This window comes from Onychostoma macrolepis, chromosome 05, assembly GCF_012432095.1.
Source record: "Onychostoma macrolepis isolate SWU-2019 chromosome 05, ASM1243209v1, whole genome shotgun sequence".
In the NCBI taxonomy this organism is placed as follows: domain Eukaryota; kingdom Metazoa; phylum Chordata; class Actinopteri; order Cypriniformes; family Cyprinidae; genus Onychostoma; species Onychostoma macrolepis.
The window spans coordinates 24,378,580-24,393,384 of record NC_081159.1 but is presented as its reverse complement, the minus strand read 5'-3'; the positions used below and the strand labels follow the sequence as shown (position 1 = coordinate 24,393,384).

General features: G+C 37.6%; 1 protein-coding gene across 10 annotated transcripts in view; it reads right to left on the bottom strand.

The window, feature by feature from the left end:
* The window catches only part of gria3a (glutamate receptor, ionotropic, AMPA 3a), a 51,207-nt gene that overhangs the window by 9,130 nt on the left and 27,272 nt on the right, over positions 1–14,805 (bottom strand). For 6 of the 10 annotated variants that reach the window (XM_058777338.1, XM_058777337.1, XM_058777341.1 and 3 more), the window contains 7 exons: positions 14,570–14,737; positions 13,921–14,025; positions 12,376–12,483; positions 9,785–9,991; positions 8,475–8,848; positions 6,667–6,865; positions 1,965–2,212 (listed from right to left, as the gene is read on the bottom strand). In XM_058777338.1, coding sequence (XP_058633321.1) covers positions 1,965–2,212; positions 6,667–6,865; positions 8,475–8,848; positions 9,785–9,991; positions 12,376–12,483; positions 13,921–14,025; positions 14,570–14,737 — 1,409 coding nt within the window. Of the gene's footprint in view, positions 1–977; positions 1,093–1,964; positions 2,213–6,666; positions 6,866–8,474; positions 8,849–9,784; positions 9,992–12,375; positions 12,484–13,920; positions 14,026–14,569; positions 14,738–14,805 lie in introns of all 10 variants that reach the window. The other 4 variants (XR_009271532.1, XM_058777336.1, XM_058777343.1 and 1 more) reach the window with 3 other exon arrangements.

The window sequence follows — 14,805 nt, the reverse complement described above, 5'->3', positions numbered from 1 at the left end:
TATTTAAATAGTATTTTTGCAGCTTAAAATTCAAAGACACTAATCCATATCGTGTTTTGATTTAATTGTATCGACCTACTTTTGATTTATTCATCCAAAAATGTGGCTAATTCCATGACATTCCGCGTTATACAGTAAATTATATTTTTATGACTAGATTTTGCAATTATGTCTGCGTTTTCCACATCACGGAAATTATAGGGCCCTACCATTGTATGGACAAAATATTTTTGTTTCACCGAAGAATAAAAGTTCACTGGTTTGGAACGACATGAGTACAGTAAATGATGACAGAACTTCACATTTGGGTGAACTATACCTTAAACATAATAATAAACATCAAATAGGCTCAGGCAATCCTATGTGCTTTAGAAAAGTACAAGAACCTATTTTCCAGAGCAGTTTTGGTCTTGTTAGCACTGTCTATTAGATCCTCGTATATCTTTTTTTTCTCCCTCTTGATAGCCCATTAAATCCTGGAACTCTGGCAGACACAAACAGTACATTTTCTGATGATCTGATATTACAGATCAGAGAAGAGCCAGAGAGGGCCTAGTCTCTTCTACCTGGAACAAGCTGTTTGTTTCACCACACAAACAAACCTGTGAGGCGGCTTCGCAATAACCTAAGCGTCCTAATAAGCTGCGCTCCTGGTGACCCTGACCTCGCTCCACACATCCACCCACTCGAGCCTTTATTCCTCTCCTCCTCTGCTTCCTTTCCTCCATTAGCCAAGTAAAGGGTCACATCATGATCACAGTTTGCCTTATTACGTAAGCTCCAAAAAACCCCGTTACATTAGCAGCGCTGGCAGTAACTGCAGCCGTCGCAGTGGTGCTAATGTCCTTGGGTCATTAGGCTCAGTTTGCTCGTGTTCACCCCTGAGGGTCACGGTACTGTTGCCGGAGGTCATAGGTCACAGCCTTGCCGATTACTCGTAGCTAGGAAATGGTTGTTTGGGTGAGATTGAGGCTGACCTTCGAGTCCCCTCCCCCGCTGCCGCACTCTCCCTTGTCGTACCACCATTTATTTTTCAGCTTGTCCAGCAGGCCCTGCTCATTCAGCTTTAACACCGCCAGGTTTACAGCGCTTCTTCAAACGATAAACACATAGCTCGTAAGAAAAGGGACAGGTTCGTGAGAAATCTAATGAGACTGCAGCAACTGGCAGTTGCTTTTTTGTTAGGGGTCAATACAAGAGGAGAGACCGGTTAACTGGTGAAGTGGTTGGACCGCTCGATTGGTTAACTGGTGAATTGGTTGGACCGTTCGATTGGTTAATTGCGCCAGCTACTGGGTACAGACAGAAGCGTGTGTGCAAGTGAGGTGCGTGTGGTGCAGAGAGAAACAGAAAGAAGTGAGAGGAAGAAAAAGAGGTTGAGTTCTGGTGAGTGATGGGAAGGATGCAAGAGGAGAAAAAAAACAGTGTATGGCATGACATGCTTGGCAACAGGCAGTACAGCACCGGTGCAGAGAAAAAACAAACAAACAAACAATCCAACCATACAAACATTACAGAACTGCAAAAAAAAAAAAAAAACACAGCACGAAGGACAAAGACGACAAAAAAAGAGGAAGGAGGATGACAAGAAAAAGGGGGTAGGAAATCAACAGCAACAGGCATTACACTGTAAAAATGGACTGTAAATTATTAAGTTAAATGACATTTCTGTAGAGAGAAACACGATAAAAACATTACCACAACATACACGACTAAAGAAAAAGAAACTTAACACACAGACACGTTTACCTTATGTACCGCGAGAGAAAGAGAGAGAGACAGGCAGAGTGAAAGCAAAAAAGAAAGAAAAAGAGTTCAAGGAAAGAGAGAATGAGAAAAGGTAGAGGGTGAGAGAATAAGAATGAAAAACAAAACATGAACGAGACAGAGAGAAGAGAGATGGTGGAATCAGGGTAGGTGGAATACTATAACAACAGAGTGAATTGTTATATTATTCCACCCACCTTAATGCCGACCCTTTGGGCGTGGCCACACCGTAGCCCTTGGAGTCCAGGTTCCCTCCCACCTTCATAGTGTCACACGGCTTTCTCTGCTCGATGTATTCATTCATCGTGGACTCGAGCAGGAACGCAAACTTCCCCTTCGACTTGCGCACGCGAGCCACTCCGTCGGGGGTGGTCTTAACGAACACGGACGGCTCGGCTGACTTCATGTAAGACCACATCTTCTCATAGACAGCGATCTTTGATCGCTGAAAGAGAGAAAGGACAAAGAGGAAATAATTGAAAGGTTAAGAGAGAGACGTGTGAGTTTCGCGACCTTTTACAAATAAGAAAGTGGCTACCTAAAACTTCCTGTCAGCAGGGATGGACTGGGACTTATTTTGTGAACTATACCAGCCACCACAGATAATGCTCCACTATATTATTAGAAAAGTAGCAACATTTGGTTACATATATGACGGGTGCCAGGAAAATTTCTACACTGTAAAAAGTGACGGTAAAAAACTGTGAAAATGCTACAGTAAAAACCTAAAAATGGTTAACAGCAAGTTCCCCTAATATATACGGTGAAAAACTGTAATAGACATTTCAGACAAATTTATGGTGAAATACCGTTTTTGGAAGTGAAAAAGAATGTAAAATTAAGGAATAAAAAGGAAAAACCACAAATTGATGTTCCCAGAATTCCATGCGTTGCATTTCAAATTGGATGTTTTTTCTTTGAAATAACTGTTTCTTCTTATCAGTTATGTATATTAGGGTTGTATGTAACATCTAATGTTGTTAAATTAATGTTTATTGCATATTTCAGTTTAATGAGTCTCACCATGATGGGGTTTAGTGTTTGTGTGAATGACACTGAGCACTTTCGATGTATGTATATTATTATTTAAAAGCTGCTTGTGATGGGCTTTGGTTCATCATGTGACTTTCTCATCACCACCTGTATTTGGTGGTTATCAGTGTATTTCAAAGGTACAAAACAGATTTCAGTACTTCTATAGTTTGGTATATTAACATTATATCAGTTACTGCAAATTTAAGTTAAAACCGTAAAACCTAAAATGTTGCTACCTTATTTTTTACGGTAGAATTCCAGCAACCACAGCTTGCTCATATATATATATATATATATATATATATATATATATATATATATAAAAAGTAAAGTAAAGCTCTATAAGTAAAGAAAAACCTAAACATGTCAACACACAGTTCTCCCACACATCATTCTCAGAATGCATGGAAGGAATGAATGTATGAAAGAACAGAGAAATCATGGCTCTACTTATCCTTGTAATTGTGCTGTAATTCTGCATTTGTGGTGATTTAAAGCTTAAGTTTCATAAGCCAAAATATTCTGTGCCCATCTCTTGCGAGGGTAGCTATAAATGGCCGTGTAGCGGACAGGATATCTCTGGAGAAAACACACACACACCTAAATTTATTAGGACAAACACACACACACTCTCTTTTATAGGACAGAGTTTTACACATACACTCACACATATCGTACATGTAAGTAGGTTAACTTGACCTCCAAACAGCTGGTGTAGGAGTGTATGTGAATGTGTTTTTCTCGAGTTTTTTGGCACAAACTGTAGAATTCAAAGCAGGAAGTGTGTAATTTCTGTGCCACTAGTGGCACCAAATAGAAATGCAAAAATAATGACTCTTTTCAGATCTCTGATAAACATAGTACCAACTTACACTACTGGATGAGCTGTGTCTGGCCAGTCCAATCCTCAAGTACATAACAGAGCCATTAATCATGGTGGACACTTAATTGACTTTTAATATTTGATTAAAACTGATGATTTTTAATATTTGATCCAATATATTTCCATCTACAAAACCCTAAACATAACCCCTCCCAGAAATCTTTTTGTATTTTAACATTATCATTATCTTCATCAAAAGAATAGTTCACAAAAAACAAAAACTGTTGTCATCATTTACTCAGACTTAAGTTTTTTAAACCTGTATGTGTAAGTGAATGCAAAAAGTAGTCATTCTGAAAAACTTTTTCATGCAAGCCTTAAATTAAATGTGTTTTTGAATTGAACATATTTTAAAATGTAATATATTACTATAATGGCAAAGCAGCCTTAACTCTTCAATGTCACATAATCCTTCAGAAATCATTCTAATATGCTGATTTGGTGCTTAAGTAACATTTATTCAGTAGTTGTATGTAATGGAATTACGTAATTTAATAACAAATTAAATGTAACTGTAAACAGTTATAGTTACTGAGAAAAAATGTGTAATTAATTATGAAAATTTGAAAGATTACAAAGGGGGTCACATCTGAATATTTTCACAGGCATACAGATGGTAACTGATTTCTTTTTTCTTTTTTTGATCAATTGCATTGACTGTTCTAAAATATGAGACACCAATGTTTCAGGAGTTTAGGACACAGAATAGGATGTTTATTCAATAATTGTTTTATTACCTATTTAGGTTTATGTCAATGCTTTACTTTTTAAGATTAACTATTAGATGGCAGTGTTCCCTGTATGCAAAGATTTGATTTCAAAAACAGTTTTACGGCTATTAAACTATTTCTTGTTATGATTTTAAATCTGTATTTAACCTCAGAATGATCTCAAAGTGAAAAGAGGCGCTAAAGTCTGATTTTGTGGTGGCTGTGCTTTAAAAATAAATTATTATAATCCTAATTGAAATGATGAAAGATTCTAAAAGGTTAACCCTGCCTGGTTTAAATGTTTGAAAATGATTATCAGTTGAAAACATTTGTTAGAAATTCAGAAAAGTAATCAACTTATTACATTTTAAATTATTACATTTTTATTACATTTTTCAGGGTAACTTGTAATCTGTATTACCCATTACATTTCCAAAGTAACCTTCCCAACACAGCATTTATTATTATTATCAGTGTTGAATACAGTTGCGGTGCTTAATATTTTTGTGGTAACTCTGATACATCGTTTTTTCAGGATTCTGTGACGAATAGAAAGTTCAAAAGAACTGCATTTATTTACTGCATTTACAGTTTTTGTTTCTGCTTTTGATCAATTTAATGCATCCTTGCTAAATAGTAGACTCTCTTTTGATATTTTTATGGTGCTTTTGCATCCTTTTTTTGTGAAGTATTAAATGTTAGTTCTCATTCATTGTAATTTCATGTGAAAGTCTACCGGCATAACAGTTTCTCCAATTGTGCTCCATGGAAGAAATAAAAATGACATGAGGGTGATTGTTTCTTTAAACTGCTTGTTTTGTGGTGACTGTTCCACAATATACCCACATTGTTTTTCTACCTCTAAATCTAAACTCAAACTAACATTACCATCTAACGAAGCTAAGTTACAATCACTACTTGCTAGGATAGCTTGCTGCAATAATACGTTATGAACACAAGGTGGAGGCTGTCTCCACATCAAATTCAGCCAACATCTGTGTCAGCTGCTCTCCTGTCATCTTTGCTCTGATCCAGTTTGTTAACAGATGACAACTCATGAAAGAGAGAGGAGCAAAAGGGCACCTCATTTCATGTGTTCTCCATCTCCAACCACTCTATAGTGGGTCTGTGAGGTGACAGTGACTGTGTGAGTGACTGATTACGTATACATGTATATCTGCTTGCATACACTCACTCACACACACACACACACACACACACACACACACACACACACACACACACAGCAAGTAATGGTGACATTAAGGTGAAATGACAGGATGAGCTCAGCAGTGGTGTGTATCTGGGTCATCTTAAAACTGCAATGTTCCCTGTCATCTCAAAACACACATGCACACACACACTCTGCCTCTGGCTGGCTCACATGAAAAACGGTTTCTGGCTAAGATTCAGTAAAACATGTCTTTAGTCATAGATGGTCGCATGTCTGTGGTGACATGTCTTTGTCAGATTGCCAATTGACTGTCAACGCAGTTCAGTCTCAGAATTTCTTGCAAGTAAAGGCACAAAAATATGTGCTTTCCTTTAGATTACCTAGTCGTTTCGGATTTAAGTTGTTTAAAGCAACAATCATTTACCATTCTCACTGCATGAACATGTAAAGTAAGCTTATAACTGTCAAAATTTATGACATTTAAGAAAAGAAATCAGACACTTCCTCAAACCCATATATCAGCATCTCTCAATCCTGAATCAAAAACCCTTCCAGTACTGCACATTTTGAATGTTTCCTTTAATTGACAAATCCAGTTTAGCTAATGATTTGAATAATGCACATCAGACTTTGCTCAGACAGGCAGAAAAATGCACATTTTACTCATCCATTCAGTGCCAGAAATACAAAAAACGCACAAACGCTATCCATATGAGATTTGAAAGCTGATTAGAATCCTATTTTTTTCCTGGAAAACTGAGGCTGAATGATCCAAAAAGTATTTTTGTCATACAGGACACAAGGCATATGTAACATTATGGATTATACATTGCGTAAAGTGCTTTTTTTCAGTTTCAGCATTGGTGTAGTAACTGCAGTTTGCCTGTACAAGACATTAAAAAAATCATACTGAACCCAAACTTTTGAACAGTCGATGTAAATAAGGGCGAGGTCTAAAATATGGCTGGGAAACTCCAGGATCAGGAGTGAGAAACACAAAATTTTATTATCAATAACCACACAAACTTATTTCCTCATTTTGGCTAAAAATAGCAATATTATTGCATTTGACAGTATATTTTTTATTGCTGTCTTACCCTGAAGAACTCTTTGGTGGAACCGGAGTCGAGTGTTCCGTAGGCGATCTCAGTCTGCTTGGCCAGGTCTTCTGCACTCTCTATAGGCGACACCATCCTTTCCACAGTCAGGAAAGCAGCCAGATTGGCCGTATAGGATGAAATGATGATCAGAGTGAAGAACCACCACACACCTCCAACAATACGGCCAGACAGAGACCTGAGAGAGAGAGAGAGAGAGAGAGAGAGGAGAGAGGGAAAGAGGGAGAAAGAGAGACAATAGGAAAGCAAACAAAACCCCCGTGAAAGGTTAACAAATAGTACAGATGTATTGAAACTATTACTGCCGATAAAAGATGTAAATGTCCTCAAGAAACTAACAAAATCACAAGTACAAGTGAAGCTTCTTGGACAGGTGTGTCTCATGAGAGACAGCAGAAAGATGAGGATGAGAAGCACAGGGTCACAAAGATCACCTCAAGAATGAAAGACAGGAATCCAAGAGGAATTAGGTGAGTACGATGGGCAGGAAAATCGAATGAATGAATAGACAAATGATGGAATGAGTGAAGAGGGCTGACACTCCTCCACTGAAACAGTTTATAAACACCAACTGCTGACAGTAAAATAGACATGCAGCAAGAACACGGTAGCCCTCCAAGAAAGAGAAAAAGAGAGTGAAAGAGAGAAAATCTGAACATTTTACAGTCAACACATGGTGAATATAAATTATTTTAGCTGGTGCCCAGCATCACTTTAAGCAGTGGTTCTCAAAGTGCAAAATCTTGATTTTTTTTATATGACAACAACAACAACAACAAAAAAACGGAATTTTCCTTTTTGGGTGAACTAAGCCTTTATTATTGTGCCTGCAAAGCATATATATAATCTTTTATTTTTTTAATTTTTTAATTTCCTTTTAAAGTAATTTAAAAAACATTATTTCTGTTCATTCTGTTATCATTAACAGTAAAGGTCTGTTCACACCAAGGACAATAACTACAAAGATAACAATAAAGATATAGTTCTAAAAATCGTTCTCAATATTAAAGAATAGCAGAGTCAGTCCACAACCACAGCTATAACGATAAAGGCACAGAGAAATTATTTATCGTATTATATTAATTATATCGTTGGAATCACTTTCAGAACATGATGTTTTTCCAGCTGATGAATGATAAAAACATTGACAGCCAATCAGATTCCATCGTGCTATAATGAGCTCGAGAATTTAAAGCAGACAAGCGTGTGCTTAGAATAAACAATATTGTTCGACGCTAATATCGTTATCTTTATAGTTATTGTTCTTGGTGTGAATGGAGCTTAAAAGTATTAACAAAAATAATTCGTGCATTTCAAATTGCTTGTTTTTTCCCTCATTTTTAAGTTGATTCATGCAAAACAATCTGTTAAATGATTATATATTGTCATTACAAGTGCCAAAATTGGCTATCAGTACTGACAGATGATGATATTATTGGGGTGAATGTAGTGCAAAAGTTTCTTTAGCTTCAAAGAAGAGTATGACTAAAAAAATGAGAACCACTGATTTAAAACAAGCTGTACTTCAAGAGAGAAAAAGAGGAGATAAAGACAGGAACAGCTGTAGTGACAATATTGTGACTGATGAGTGACTGTGAATGAATGACGAAAGTGAAGTGATAACAGAATAGGTTAAGGTTAGAAGATAAGCTTATTAAAAAGTGAAACACCCCAAGTAGAATAACATATATGCACCATGAAAGACAAGACGACCATAAAATGCAAAGATGAGGGGAGAGAGAAAGATGAGGATGGAGAGACAAGGATGGGCTGAATAATACACCAACCTTGGCGAGATATCGCATCCTTGCTGCATGAAAGCTCCAAGAGAGAACCAGAGACTGTTAAAGATGCCGAAGTCGTTAGGCGGGTCGGGGGGCGTCTGCGGATCCTTCGCCTCTTCGTTCTCATCCAGGTGCCATTCATATGGACTGAAACGACTCACCAGGAAGAGAACCACGCTCACACCAATATATGCAAAAACAATACACATCCAGATCTCATAGGCCAGCGGATCCAGGAAGGAGAAGACCCCTGGTTTGGACTTCTGTGGTTTCTTGATCATGATGGAAATGCCCAGACTCATGAAGGGCTTGGAGAAATCTATCACCTCCTCCCGGACAAGGGTTATAGTGAGAGGAGCCACAGCTATATCTGCTCTCTGGAAACATGGAACACAGTAAAGCTCAGTTCATAATGATATATGATCATGCACATGTGATTAGATGGTTTACTATTCTCAAAACTGAATGAAAATAAAAATGGCAAAGTCAGGAATGATCAAGTTGTTTGAATACCAACAACAAATTAAAGTACCTTCGGTTCATTCTTTCCATTTATCTGAATGTTATAACTGTGAGTAGCAGATGTTACCATGTACTTCTGTCCCAAAATGCCTTCTTGTCTCCATCTGCTTATGAATGGAACTCAGAACTCAATTTAAAATTCAACAAAAGATCTAAATAGAACTTCATAATAATATCGTGTGTAGCGATGCACAAAATTCTGGCCAATATAAGCCAAGAAGTATTTTCATGTCACGGTCAATAAATATCTTATGATAAATTCTTGACAGGATATAAAAATTATAAGTAGGCAAAAAAATGATATGTCTCTCATATTCAGGATATGTTGAATGGCACACAAAAACAGAGACACACACATGCACCCACTTCCTGTCATTCTTACAGTGAATAAAGAATAAGTTGTTTAGCTTTAACAGGAACCAAATGGGTGGAGCAGATTTTTGTTTTCCCCAAATAAATCCATTTTGAAGACCCATGCAGACAGGCACTAATTTTGAGCTTTATCGTGTAAAAACACTGACCATGACCAAAGACTTGGGTGATGTCAGCAACACCAGGAAAATTAAAAATCACATTACAATGTCAAAATAAATCATCTGACACAGGAAAGAATGATGAGAACAACTCCAAACTGAAATGTTAAGAAAATCTTGCATAATATATTTTGAACTTTTATTTTGACAGAGTGGTCAGTGATTTTATATGAGGCCTCCAAAGTGTTGCTGGTTTCACACAGCCACTATCCCACTACCCACAACTTCCCATTGCAGGATCATTTTCCCAGCACTCACCCCATATACCAACTCCCCCACCATGCCGTTCCAGGTCTTGGTCTCAGGGTCGCGTGCTCCGTATTTCCCATCAGCCACAATGGACAGTTTGTACTTTATGCCCACGTGCTTTGCGATTTCTGATGCCAAGTCTACACAGTAGCCCTCATAGCGATCATTCCCTTCCATCTGCATATAATTCCTCTTGTACATTACATATGGAGCTTCCTGTTAACCAAATCAGATGAGGTTCAGCTGGCTTTCAGACCGACAGCCCAGAACACACACACACACAAACATAAAATCACTGATTAGTCTGCAATCATGCTGATATGTGTCACACATACACACCTCTTTCATTCTTACTCGTTCACACAAACACTGAAATATAAACATGCATTGTGAGTCTCGTAACAACGTGACCAACAGCCAAGCTACCAGACAAATAGCAGCTGTGAGGAAGACTAGTTTGAATTTAAATTGGGTTTTGGGATTGTGGACAGTGCTATTTAATAGCAGTTTCTGATTTCTCGAATTGGAGAGAGAAAAAGAGAGCTGACAGAGATGTGAAGTTGCAGGTCCTCTCATTAGTAAACTGAAGTCATTTGTCAGTCTAAAGCAAGCAAGGATATGGACGTCTTCTTAAAACACATACACACACACGCACGTATGTGTCCAGTGCATGCAGGAAGGTTAAAGCAGAGGTTTTCTCACATGTGTGTGCCTTTACTTATTTTAAATAAGGCCAAATCGGATGAAACTTCAGATCAAAATTCTGCTTTAATAGCATCAGATCAAACTCGAGTTTTCTTTCATCTTATTTACTGAACCCCATCATCCATATTTTCAGTCGGTTTCCAGCAATTTATACTGGTTTCATTACACGAGCACATCTGTCCAACCTGTGCAGGATGAAACATTCTTTTTGAAAACTCTTATTAAACTAATTATCTAATTAGCCTGCTTTCAATTTCTGTATCTACTTATGAGGTCATCATAGGCAGAGTCAGAAAGAGGTCGTCATCACTTTTAAATGTAACATAAGGCGAACCTTATGGTACATTTAAATATGACTTTGCTTTTCTAACTAAACTTAGTGACATGTTTATTTATGTAATTCTAACTGGTCTTACAAATGTTCATCTTGCTAAAGTAATGTAACTTATCTGCATTAAAACAACTGTAGTTCTGAAGCTCATTTAATTTTTTCCTACTAAGATTTGGTTTCTGTGACCTTCAGGTTATGTATTATTCAAAAGATTAATTACCATATTCATCTTTAATTAATATTCTTTCTGTTTCATCTCAGTCCTCTCCTCTATCCACCCCTGCCCTCAAGTTCTCAGAGTTCTTCATTAAGGACATAATTATGAAACTCGTTTAAGCCCAGCTGTAATCACTGTACAGCCCCAACCGATTCGCTTCCAGCATTTGGTTCAATTAACGTGCGTTTGTTTCAACACAGCGAGTTGTCCAATGTAACATGTCCAGTAGGCAAAACATCTCCACGTGCACAACCTGGCACACGTCCTGTCTGAAATTCTCTAGATTAAGAAGCTTTGCAATTCTTCATATTTAAATTTATTTCTATCATTTATTTAACATATGAGTTGGCAGCTAAAGTCAACACGAGAAGAAATAAAATTCTAAATAAATTTTGCTATTTAAACGTGTATGCAACACAGTTCACTCTTTGGGAGTTACAAAATAAGTGCTGCTCAGTCTCTTTCTGATCCAAGTCAGAATTTTTTATTTTTAGAAAATTGAGCTGTATGTCAGAGGATGTATCTCAAGAGTGGCTCTGCATTTGTATGCAATTTATTTTGTAATATCACTGGAAGACAATATTGAGCTTGTTCTCAACCACGACTCCTCTTCATGTGACACCTAAATAGGTCAATAATAAATCAGAGAAACATGAAAAGCAATCTAATCAAAAACTTTAATTGGATTGATTAGCTATTGAGTGGGCGCTAGCCACACTCACTCAGATAGCGACATACCCGCTCACATTCATCGTACTGGCATGGACAATTATGTCATTTTTAGGGAGCTAAGTAAAGAACAAACTGTCTGCACCTAATGGGCACATCTGATTGGACAGCTGGATGTTAAAAACAGGACCTCGGCCAGAAAACACAAAACACATCTGAACTCTGAGGGGATATAAAAACGAGAGACTCTTTTTCTGATGCTTACTATTTCACACCATGTGTGAGAAAACCATCAGCCATGCCTTGTGTGTATATTTCTGTACATTTTCTGCAATTTGCATCCAGCTTGGCATCTCAGTCGTTCAGTACTTACGTTTGGTGAGGTGAAAGAAGCAGAGAAAGAGACTGTCTAACCTATTTCTTACCAAAGCCAGTATTGTGATGTCACTGCTACAACAGGCCACCGGAATGGAACTGAAAATGCTTTGGCACTCACACGGATACAGTTGAAACACTCTTCTGTGATCGACTGTTTCAACATGTAGTGAGTGAGTGCAAAGCAAAGCGAAACAGAAAAACGTTCTGCCCCCCCAGAATGCAATGCAACTGTGACACTAAACCTGAAAGGGCAGAAGGATCATGGTTCGGTATATTTAAAAGCAGCTTTAGATAGTGTACCATAATAGTAGTGACCACAATGGTTCTGTTTTCCACAGAGGAGGATTCGTTGGTAACCTGCTGCTCCACTATATAAACAAATTTCTCATATTCATTCCAGTAGCCAATCTGCAAGGGATAGAAACAGCAACAGCATAAATAGAATCAATCAATCACAGTCCACCAATAACACAAATACAGCAATTCAGTAAGAGAATGACTCAGTAGAAACATGATCTCATGACTGATGGAGGAAGAAAGCAAGTATGAGGGCAGCTGGAGCGTTTAAGTGCATGTTAAAGGCGTCATATGAGCTTTCAAGAGAAAATATTTACTTAAACATACTGTAACTTCAAAAAATGAAAGAAATGGGGAAAAAAAATTTACATTTAATGATGAGGGTCTAAAAAAGGGCAGAGAGAAAAAACTTTTTTTGTATAGTTTTAGTTTTTTTTTTTACTACATATACAGTGGTGGCCAAAATTATTAGAACACTAGTATTTTCACCAGCTAAAAAATGCTTTTAAGTCAGTTATTTGTATCTTTTGCTGCAGTGTGTCAGTAGGAAATATCAGTTTACATTTCCAAACATTCATTTTGCCATTAATTGCAGTAGCCCCTCACTGCAGAACAAAAGATCCAGGGGGCGGAGTTGGATCCACATCCAGGGGGTGGAGATTGGTAGGTTTAGGGGTGGGGATGGGTGGGTTTATGGATCAGGGGGTGGAGACGGGTAGGTTTAGGTCTATGTAAGGTGGTCTATGATCTTGTGTTCTGCAGTGAGGACCATCTCATTAATTGTAATAATCCAGTGAGATTTTTGTTGCTGTGAACTGTGGCAACGTCTCAAAGATGCTTCAAGAAACCTACCTGCAAAACTACCTGAAAGATTATGTGCAAGTGCACCGAGGGCAAAAGCCAAAAGCTTTAAATGCAAAGGATGGTCACACCGAATGTTGATTTAATTTAGTTAATTGATGTTAATTGACAAAGAAAATATATTTATGACAATATTTTTGTCAGCATCCTCATTTTACAGCATTTTTACACAAGTGCCTAAAACATTTAACAGTACTGCATCTTTGCAGGTAGGTTTCTTGGAGAGTTTGCCACAGTTTTTCTGGATTTAGTCTGTCTCAGTTTGTTGTGTTTCTTCATGTGATTCCAGACAGACTGGAGGATGATCAGATCAGATCTCTGTGTGGAGCACTGGCTGTTGTCAGACAAAGATCTCACTGGATTATTACAATTAATGGCAAAATGAATGTTTGGAAATGTAAACTGATATTTCCTACTGACACACTACAGCAAAAGATAAAAAAATAACTGACTTAAAACCATTGTTTTAGCTGGTGAAAATAATAGTGTTCTAATCATTTTGGCCACCACTACACACACACACACACACACACACACAAAACAAACAAACACAAAAAAGAAAAAATAAATAAAAAAAATAATAAAATTATATATTATATATATGCTAATGTTCTAAAGTGATTGTGGCTTCACTGTGACAGTAATATTGTGTGAATTTATAGAAACTGCCCTCCCAGAGCCACTAACCTTTCTGGCTCCTCCCGGTTTCATTTCATAAACATCAATGGTGTAATTTGATCGCCGTCCAAATGAGTCGAACTGAATATTTCCTGTCATACCCTGAACCTGAACCTGCAGGAGGAAAGCACACAGGAACAGTAACACCAACAAAATAACAAGCATAACAAAAAGTGAAAGCATGATACAACATTATTAAACAAAGGAATTGTCATATAACCATATAGATCTTATGTAGCCCGCCTCTTTTCAGCACTGTGTTCATTGTGTTCTGTCTTCCGGTTTGTATTTCCACAGCATGAAGGTAAGATCTTATGGATTTATGAATGAACTGCTCATTTTAAAATCTCCCCAGTCTACTGACATTTTATGTGGTATCTGCTTCAAACATGACAATGCTCATGATAACTTTTGATAACTTTATAATAAGTAAATCCACTTCACCAGCTTCTTAACTCTTTAACAGCGATGCCATTGAAATCCACAAAAACAGAAGTAAACACACAATTCAAAAGATGGCTGTAAGCTTGTTTCTCTGGCGCATAAGGTCTACAGGTAAAAATTATTATTGCACATTCATTGATTAAAAATGTGAACAAAGCTTTTTTTTTTCCTAAAGTTTTTCCTATCTCTGAGGCCCATTATGGACCCCTCCTACCATTTTGAGAGCTCTCTCAATGTCGATTCCCTGGCTCCATGGTACAGCCGGGTTCGCAAGGCAATCGCCTGCACTCCCTCGACGAGAAATATCGACACGCTGACGTCTCAAATACCGAAATGCTTCGGCTATCACCAGGATGGCATCGTGTGTCAAGGCAGAGGTGTACTAAACAGATACATGTATGCACACCTCAGTATAAACAGAGAACCACACAAACATTCAAATGCACATTT